Source organism: Rattus rattus, chromosome 15 (assembly GCF_011064425.1).
Source record: "Rattus rattus isolate New Zealand chromosome 15, Rrattus_CSIRO_v1, whole genome shotgun sequence".
Classification (NCBI taxonomy): Eukaryota; Metazoa; Chordata; class Mammalia; order Rodentia; family Muridae; genus Rattus; species Rattus rattus.
The window spans coordinates 23,973,752-23,984,031 of NC_046168.1; the positions used below are offsets into that span (position 1 = coordinate 23,973,752).

Sequence of the window (10,280 nt, forward strand, 5' to 3'; positions counted from 1 at the left end):
TGAGATAGGGGAGGCACCCCAGAATCAATGAGTGTGTCCTGTGCTGTGACTCACAGCATGGGGGTTATGGAGTCTGGGGAGGCTGCTTCTTATGGCTAGGCAGGGAATTCTGGACCAGCTCACGTATGTTCTTTGGTTGGTGGTTCAATCTCTGAGAGACCCAGGGTTCCAAGTTCCAACCAGTGTTTGGCTGTGGGCATATGATTCTGTCTCAGTCCATTGGTGGGGCCTTTTAGAAGACAGGCATGCTAGACACTTGTCTACAAGCATAACAGTATACCATTAATAGTTTCAGGGATTGATGCTTGAACATAGATGGATCGCAAGTTTGGACAGTTATTGGTTGGCCATTCCTTCAGTCTCTGCTCCATACCTGTGCCTGTATTTTTTATAGACAAGATAAATTTTGGGTCAAACCACGGGCTAAAGCTGGTCTTCAATAACAATAAGGGAAGAACGCCCACATATACATGGAAGTTGAACAATGCTCTACTCAATGATAACCTGGTCAAGGAAGAAATAAAGAAAGCAATTAAAGACTTCTTAGAATTTAATGAAAATGAAGGTACAACATACCCAAACTTATGGGACACAATGAAAGCTGTGCTAACAGGAAATCTTATAACTCTGAATGTCTGCAGAAAGAAACAGGAGAGAGCATATGTCACCAGCTGGACAGCACACCTAAAAGCTCTAGAACAAAAGGAAGCAAATACACCCAGGAGGAGTAGAAGGCAGGAAATAATCAAACTCAGAGGTGAAATCAACCAAGTAGAAACAAAAAGGACCAAAGAAAGAATCAACAGAACCAAAAGTTGGTTCTTTGAGAAAATCAACGAGATAGATAAACCCTTAGCCAGACTAACAGGAGGACACAGAGAGTGTGTCCAAATTAACACAATCAGAAATAATAAGGGAGACATAACTATAGATTCAGAGGAAATTCAAAAAATCATCAGATCTTACTATAAATCCTATATTCAACAAAACTTGAAAATCTTCAGGAAATGGATAATTTCCTAGACAGATACCAGATGCCGAAGTTAAATCAGGAACACATAAACCATTTAAACAACCCCGTAACTCCTAACAAAATAGAAGCAGTCATTAAAGGTCTCCCAACCAAAATGAGCCCAGGTCCAGACAGGTTTAGTGCAGAATTCTATCAGACCTTCATAGAAGACCTCATACCAATATTATCCAAAGTATTCCACAAAATTGAAACAGATGGATCACTACCGAATTCCTTCTATGAAACCACAATTACTCTTATACCTAAACCAACAAAGAAAGAGAACTTCAGACCAATTTCCCTTATGAATATTGACGCAAAAATACTCAAGAAAATTCTGGCAAAGCTGAATCTCAAAGCATATCAAAAGAATCATCCATCATGATCAAGTAGGCTTCATCCCAGTCGTGCAGGGATGGTTTAATATACAGAAAAACACCAACGTAATCCATTACATAAACAAACTTAAAGAACAAAACCACATGATCATTCATTAGAAACTGAGAAAGCATTTGACAAATTCAACATCCCTTCATGATAAAAGTCCTGGAAAGAATAGGAATTCAAGACCCATAACTAAACAGAGTAAAAGCCATATACAGCAAACCAGTTGCTAACATTAAACTAAATGGAGAGAAACTTGAAGCAATCCCACTAAAATAAGGGACTAGACAAGGCTGCCCACTCTCTCCCTACTTATTCAATATAGTTCTTGAAGTTCTAGCCAGAGCAATCAGACAACAAAAGGAGGTCAAGGGGATACAGATCGGAAAAGAAGAAGTCAAAATATCACTATTTGCAGATGATATGATAGTATATTTAAGTGATCCCAAAAGTTCCACCAGAGAACTACTAAAGCTGATAAACAACTTCAGCAAAGTGGCTGGGTATAAAATTAACTCAAATAAATCAGTAGCCTTCCTCTACACAAAAGAGAAACAAGCCGAGAAAGAAATTAGGGAAACGACACCCTTCATAATAGACCCAAATAATATAAAGTACCTCGGTGTGACTTTAACCAAGCAAATAAAAGATCTGTACAATAAGAACTTCAAGACACTGAAGAAAGAAATTGAAGAAGACCTCAGAAGATGGAAAGATCTCCCATGCTCATGGATTGGCAGGATTAATATAGTAAAAATGGCCATTTTACCAAAAGCGATCTACAGATTCAATGCAATCCCCATCAAAATACCAATTCAATTCTTCAAAGAGTTAGACAGAACAATTTGCAAATTCATCTGGAATAACAAAAAACCCAGGATAGCTAAAACTATCCTCAACAATAAAGGGACTTCTGGGGGAATCACTATCCCTGAACTCAAGCAGTATTACAGAGCAATAGTTATAAAAATTGCATGGTATTGGTACAGAGACAGACAGATAGGCCAGTGGAATAGAATTGAAGACCCAGAAATGAACCCACACACCTATGGTCACTTGACTTTTGACAAAGGAGCCAAAACCATCCAATGGAAAAAAGCATTTTCAGCAAATGGTGCTGGTTTAACTGGAGGTCAGCATGTAGAAGAATGCAGATCGATCCATGCTTATCACCCTGTACAAAGCTTAAGTCCAAGTGGATCAAGGACCTCCACATCAAACCAGATACACTCAAATTAATAGAAGAAAAAGTGGAGAAGCATCTCAAACACATGGGCACTGGAGAATATTTCCTGAACAAAACACCAATGGCTTATGCTCTAAGATCAAGACTCGACAAATGGGATCTCATAAAACTGCAAAGTTTCTGTAAGGCAAAGGACACTGTTATTAGGACAAAACAGCAACCAACAGATTGGGAAAAGATCTTTACCAATCCTACAAGTGATAAAGGGCTTATATCCAAAACATACAAAGAACTCAAGAAGTTAGACCGCAGGGAGACAAATAAACCTATTAAAATGGGGTTCAGAGCTAAAAAAGAATTCACAGCTGAGGAATGACAAATGGCTGAGAAACATCTAAAGAAATGTTCAACATCTTTAGTCATAATGGAAATGCAAATCAAAACAACTCTGAGATTTCACCTCACACCAGTGAGAATGGCTAAGATCAAAAACTCAGGTGACAGCAAATGCTGGCAAGGATGTGGAAAAAGAGGAACACTACTCCACTGTTGGTGGGATTTCAGGCTGGTACAACCATTCTGGAAATCAGTCTGGAGGTTCCTCAGAAAATTGGAACATGAACTACCTGAGGACCCAGCTATACCTCTCTTTAGCATATACCCAAAAGATGCCCCAACATATAACAAAGACATGTACTCCACTATGTTCATAGCAGCTCTATTTATAATAGCCAGAACCTGGAAAGAGCCCAGATGCCCTTCAACAGATGAATGGACACAGAAAATGTGGTACATCTACACAATGGAATATTACTCAGCTATCAAAAACAATGACTTTATGAAATTCATAGGCAAATGGATAGAACTGAAAAATATCATCCTGAGTGAGGTAACCTAATCACAGAAAAACACATATGGTATGCACTCATTGATAAGTGGCCATTAGCCCAAATGCTTGAATTACCCTAGATGCACAGAACACGTGAAACTCAAGAAGGATGACCAAAATGTGAATGCTTCACTCCTTCTTTAAAAGGGGAAGAAGAATACCCTTGGCAGGGAATAGTTAAAGTATAGAACAGAGGCAGAAGGAACACCCATTCAGAGCCTGCCCCACATGTTGGCCATACATATACAGCCACCAAACTAGATAAGATGGATGAAGCAAAGAAGTGCAGGCTGAAAGGAACCGGATGTAGATCTCTCCTGAAAGACACACCCAGAATACAGCAAATACATAGGCGAATGCCAGCAGCAAACCACTGAACTGAGAACTGTTGAAAGAATAAGAGAAAGGACTGGAAGACCCCATATGAACAACATTGCCAATCAACCAGAGCTTCCAGGGACTAAGACAGTACCGAAAGGCTATACATGGACTGACCCTGGGCTCCAACCACATAGGTAGCAATGAATAGCCTAGTAAGAGCACCAGTGAAAGGGGAAGCCCTTGGTCCTGCCAAGACTGAACCTGCAGCGAATGTGATTGTTGGGGGTAGGTGGTAATGGGAGGATTGGGCGGGGAAGCCCATATAGAAGGGTAGGGGTAGGGGTTAGGGGGATGGTGGCCCGGAAACTGGGAAGGGCAATAACATTGCAATGTAAATAAGAAATACTCAAGTTAATAAAGATAAAAAAAATTTCGGGTCAAAACTTTTGTGGATGAGTTGGTGTCCCTATCAATCTACTTGAATTCCTACCTGGCCAATATTGTTTCAGATACTAAATTTGGCAGAAGAAATAAATAATTTATAAGTGCTTTGCCTGGGGATCATGTATTTTTTTACGTTTTTTATTAAATTTATTTCTTTACTTACATTTCAGATGTTATTCCCCTTCCCAGTTTCCTGTCCATACGCCCCCATTCCCTCCCCTCCCCTTACCCCATGTGGGTATTCCCCCTATACATCCCCTTACTGCCTCCCCATATTCCCCTGCACTAGGGGTCCAACCTTGGCAGAACCAAGGGCCTCCCCTTCCACTGGTGCCCCAACAAGGCTAGCATTGTTGAGGATTATGTGTTAAAGACACATTAAACTATAGAATGGCCTTAATTAACTGCAGATTTAATAGAAATTGCTATCTTGGGTGTTGCAATGATATTAGCATGGTCTTTGCCTTGTTGAACGTTAAATACTTTTTAACTTTTTTAAATGAGAGCTTTTTAAATGGGAGAATAAGATGAGCAACCTGATAGTAAGGATGCATAAGGAATGGTAGGTAATGGACAAAACTGACTTACACAGAGAGAATGAGTATATCTTATTTCATATGCTAGACTATTTGCCCAGTAATAGTCCTTGAAGAGTGTGACACAAGAGGAAAGCTGTCTGGTTATATTCTACCATAAATACAGGCTGAGCCACAGATCTTTTCATTGCTTTATTCATACATTTTTAGACTCCCTAAACTTTAGGACATTCAATCTACATATGGTAGAATGAGATCCAGCCAGTCAGAGAGAGCACATCCTTCTCTTCACTCGCACCTTAAATCTGTTTATGCAGATTTTATACCAGGTGTGATAGAGCCTCCTGAGAAAGAAAAAACACAAAGGTAAATATGATAAGTTTTTTTACCTGTAATTAGCATGTATCAAAAATATTCACTTTTAATCTCCCATTTGACAACATTGTGCTGATGTTGAAGAAAAGTCTCAGTGTGTCTTATCAAGGATCCCCAAACTGTGCAATTAGATAAAATCACAACTTCGACTGATCAAATGTTCTTTCTATAAATGCAGATGTTTTTCTTTTTGGGGTCCCTGGGATATGCACATATCATGAGTGTAACCAATGAAGAAGAAATAATACACTTAGAAGTGATGGGAGGTGTTCAGGTAGCAAAGGCTTCTCCCATGGAAATAAGAACAAATTATAATTACCAGAAGCTTCTTCACAGCCTCTGAAGCCTCTGGCCCCAGCTCATTCACGCACTTCTTCAGCCCTTCCACCAGATGTTCTACAGAAATTCCCAGGGTTTTCAGAAGCATCTTCAAGGGATCAAATAAGGGAATAAGGTTGTCCAAAGGTAAAGGTAACACTTTGTCAACAGGAAGAGGGACACTGTTGATAAGAAAGGCAGTGGCTGCAGAGCAAATGAGAGCAAAGAGTGAAACGTGCCTGTCTAAGACTCCATCCCCACCCCCCTCTCTGCCCATCAACATCTCCAATCTACATGCACTCCTTTGTATTTCCCATGTTTATTGATGCCTTTTGGACATGTCCATTTCCCTAGAACTTTCTCCAAATTAGCTATAGCCCTTCTTTCCTATTGTAGTCACCCCTTAGAGAAGCCTGTAGCAGCTACTATATTTAAACAGCATCTTCTGTTGCTCTTCTCTCATAATTTCTTATTGTTATCTACTATATTATATATGTATTATTTTTTCCACCTTCACTTTTTCCCTGGAATAGAAGTTCCATGAGTAAGGAATTCTTGTTTGCTGCTGTGCTCAATATTCAGAACTGACTGTGTCATGCAGTAAGCAAAAGTACTGAAAACTCATTCAGTAGATATTAATGGGGGATTGAATGAGAATTGTATATAAGTTGTCCATGGTCATGGCCTTCAGACAAAGGAGATGTGCCATAAAGGTTCTCTAGTCAAGACCAAGCATGCATGAACTAGTTAAGAGTGCATGTCAATTCAGTTCAGTGTTACACTATAATTGTCACCAGTTAGAAAAAGAATAGTTCTGGGTTAAGAAGAGCGGAGGAAATTAGATGCAAAATCAATAAATCCTTGTGATGTTAAAATGAATGTGAATGTATATAGAATGGCTAGCCATCTGTCAAGAGAGTGTGGGCCAGAGTGCAGGATTTCAGTGAGTGTGGCCAATAACCAGAAAACTGGGCAATGCAGGAAAAAAATCAGTCAAGTAAGATACTTGAAAGCCTTCAATGTTGTACCCATAATTATGGAACTTGTTCCTGAGGACAGTAGGAAGTTATCAAGGTTTTACATGGGAAAGTTGTACTTTATATCTTTGATTTAAGGACTAGTGGTCACTAGGGATAGAAAAGGTCAGAGGGGATGAGGGATGGGAATAAACAAGAAGAGAAGTATAGAGGCTGAACAAGGGAGATGTAAAAGGAAGGAAAGTTGCATATGACTAGTTCAGGGTATATGAATGGATATATGCATATATCACAGAAAAGTCTATCAATTTGCACATTGACAAGTTAATAATTGCAACTTAAAATAAAGGTCTTTCAAATTTTCAGCTAAAAAGGATAGAAATTACTTTGCATAGAAGATAAGCAGAGTAGAAAAATATGTGTAATGCAGTTTTAGGAAAACCTGTGCAGATATTTAAATATATGAGCATACAAACACCCAATAATTTGAATCTTACTAGCTAAGATTTTCTGAGGTTCATTGTTTCTCTTAAAGACTGTTTGTTTCCTGATTTCTGACTTAAAAGTATAAAACTGGAGCCTGTGCCTTGCCCTGCCTCTATCTTCTGTTACCAATTTTTCCCTTCAAACTTTCTTTTCATAGACTGCTACTTACTTTGGTCCATGCTCCTTTCTGCTGCCATCTTTGTCTGGAAAACCTTTCCTTGCACATTAAAGGACAGAGAAATATTCAAATCTGGCCAAATTTCTCAACAAAGAAAATCTAGTAAAAGCAGCTACCTTCAGTCAGGATTCTAAGTGCAGGTAGCACTTAAAATCTCATGGTAAATCTTCATAGTGTTCACATTAAACATTTCTGTGAGGTTCTATATCTTTCTGGAGAACATTCTCCAAACCCTTTACCCTGGGTGAGCAAAGGCTGTGATCGAAGATTTTTCTCAAGGACCCAAACATTTCATCCTGATAGTTAAAGTGGTTCTCTCTCAAAGGACAGGCTCAACCTTCTAACTAGGCAGGTTGTGTACCTTACTTGAAAATTAAGCACTTCAGTCCCCAGTACAGCCACTGAACCCTGCCCATACAGTTCACTGGAGAGTGTAGCACAGCAATTTCTGTCAAAAGCTCACTCACTCTCACCCTCTGTATGCTCAGTTACACAGTTACAGCCTGTGTAACTGATGAATGTACCGACTTCAGGAGATTCAATCTAGCAACCTGACTAATTTACTGTGCATTGAGAATAGTACTTATAATGAATTACAGTTTGATTGATGGAGGACCTCTACAATCTTCCATCAGTTATAATTTTCTGTGACTCTGAGACTCTTTTTACCACACTCTATTGCCTGTATGCCAGATTAGTTGTGATATTGCAATAGAAACAGAAAAGGAGAGAGCTATCGATACTCCAGATAGTGACTTACCAGAATAACCACAAATACCGATCGTCACCAGCAGAAAGATGGGCACCACCTTCATAGCTGGTTCCTCTGATGTTTTCTTGGACTTTGGAATGTAGACAGAAAGTCCAACAAAATCACGGTGTCAATATCTCTGCTCGCTGTCACTGGATGGCTGCTTTTCCTCACAGGTACTAATATATGCACTAAAGACTTAAATTCTGACCACCGCCTGTTGACTTACCCCAGCAAGGAAGAACATTAAGGGCATGCTTCCTAACTAAACACTCTGTAGAGTTTTTCACTTTTCATCACATTCTTGTGTGAAACAAAGCCCCACAGTAGTAGTCTCAAGTAGTTCTTTCCCATGCCCTCACTTAGAAATGATGACAGATGGCAAAGCATTTCCTCTTGGAAGAAAAAGGAAAAGGAAAAAAAAAGTGAAATCTTTCTGTTGGGATTGAGAGGAATGTTTTCCTATAGTTAATTTGCTGTTTATTTAAAGTTTGGAGAATTGCATTTCCTGATGAACTTCCCAGATTTAGCTAAATGGCACTGCTGTATATCTCTTAAATTTACCCACTGGTCAATAGTCACACATTGGTTAAGACAAGGTCAGATTTTCTCTGTTACCTTTCCTAATGTCCTCTAGTAATCCAGGGAGAGTCGAGTGTGTGTTTCTCTGTTGTCCTCTATGTCTATGTCTATGTGTCCTCCATAGCATCACCTGTATCAATCTATATTCTGAGAAGCAATCTATTCCCAAAGCTGCCCTTCTGGGCACCAGGGCTCAGCCATTGAACACCAGAATGACCGCATTTGTAAACAAAATTTACTGGAGTTCACTGGGGGCATTGGCTGAGCATTGAATGTAAGGAAGGGCGTAAGAAAACCTCCAATGGGAGAAACAGGGAACAAAGCCCATGTGATTCCTGGAATGAGCTCAGAACCCACTGATCTTATTTTACAATTTCCAACAACAAAAAAAGAAAAATGCTAAGAAGACAAAGTGTGCTGTCAGTCCCTTACTATTTGAGTTCAATTTTGCCTCTATGGCATTGCTGTAAAGATTTGATAAATTTTCCAAAGGAATATGTATGCCAAATTAAAATGAATTCATAGGTTATCATTTTTATATCCATTTTACTGTTGCACTGTCATTAATTTCAGCTACTCGAACAACTAAATGAAAAGGGTACAGGTTATTGGCTTGCAAAGTCAATGTTGCTTTCTCTGCTGTATACTATTTCTGTTTATTGGCCATTTTAACACACATATTAGTACATGATGTGGCTATGGTAATCCTCAAAGCCGCCTCCCACAAGTTTTGTGTCATCACTTCTTTTGGCAACGTAAATCTCTGCTATCTTTATTAGGGCTTCCATGGGCTAGTTTGATTTAAAAATCCTTCTTCTTCTTCTTCTTCTTCTTCTTCTTCTTCTTCTTCTTCTTCTTCTTCTTCTTCTTCTTCTTCTTCTTCTTCTTCTTCTTCTTCTTTTGCTTCTGCTGCTTCTTCTTTTCTTCTTCTTCTCCCCTCTCTCCTCCTCCCCCTCTCCTCCTCTCCTCCCATCTCCTCTCCCCTCTCCTCCTCCTCCTCCTCCTCCTCTCTCTCTCTCTCTCTCTCTCTCTCCAGGCTCTTACCTCTCCTGTGAGTTTCTAGGCCCTATGTTGTGTCATGCTCCTATACCAGATAGCAAATTTTATTTACACTAACAGTTATCTCCTTAGCTGTTGGTATGAATAAGTATAATATAGAAACTTCTTTTCTTTTTAATTTTTCTTTGACTCCTCTTAATCTCTTTCCTGTGTGTTTGTTCTGACACTGTTAGTTGCCTTTCTTCACATTGTGGATGCTCATATTAAAGTTTAGTTGTGAGTATCTTGAGAAAGTTATTACCTCATTTTGAATCCTAATACAGAGCCCAGCAAAATTTATAGTAATGAGGAGTCTTGGTGCCAGGTCCATATGTGATCATTTTATTATTATAATAAACCCTCAGTTGATAAATCTTCATGGCATTTTTTAAAAATACAGAGAAGTGTAAGTGTTGACCTAATTGTTAAGATCATTTAAAGGTAGAATTTTTATTATTTTCTCAATATATATAGATAAGCTTTTGGCAAATTTCAGTACTCCTTCTTGGTAAAAGCACGGAAATAACTAGGAAAAGAAGAAAAATATCCCAGCATAGAAAAAACTGCAGCCTATAAAACTACTTCCAACATTACACTGAATGAAGTGGGGAGAACTCATTGCATTTACATTACAGTCAATAAGGTGACATGGGTTTCCCTTGCTCTACTCTTATTCAACATGGTCTTAGACATCTTAGCTAGAGCAATAAGACAAGAAAAATAAAAACTATACAGATAGAAAAGGAAGAAGGCTAGCTACTCTTATTTGCAAATGTACATACAAGACCTATAAAGATTATACT

The 10,280-nt window shown here is 38.9% G+C and overlaps 1 protein-coding gene across 1 annotated transcript; it reads right to left on the reverse strand.

The window, feature by feature from the left end:
* Positions 1-4,951: 4,951 nt before the first annotated feature.
* Positions 4,952-8,002, reverse strand: Scgb3a2 (secretoglobin family 3A member 2). The gene is made up of 3 exons (XM_032886197.1): positions 7,867-8,002; positions 5,467-5,669; positions 4,952-5,116 (listed from the first exon to the last, which is right to left on the reverse strand). The coding sequence occupies exons 1-3, from the start codon at positions 7,919-7,921 to the stop codon at positions 5,093-5,095; spliced, it is 282 nt and encodes a 93-aa protein (XP_032742088.1). The 5' UTR covers positions 7,922-8,002; the 3' UTR covers positions 4,952-5,092.
* Positions 8,003-10,280: the final 2,278 nt, after the last annotated feature.

Coding starts and splice junctions, on each gene's coding strand:
- Scgb3a2 (XM_032886197.1), bottom strand. CDS start 7,921: ATGAAGGTGGTGCCCATCTTTCTGCTGGTGACGATCGGTATTTGTGGT. Junction 5,670..7,866: donor CGGTATTTGTGGTTATTCTG/GTAAGTCACTAT, acceptor TTTGCTCTGCAG/CCACTGCCTTTCTTATCAAC. Junction 5,117..5,466: donor AGGCTGTGAAGAAGCTTCTG/GTAATTATAATT, acceptor TTTCTTTCTCAG/GAGGCTCTATCACACCTGGT.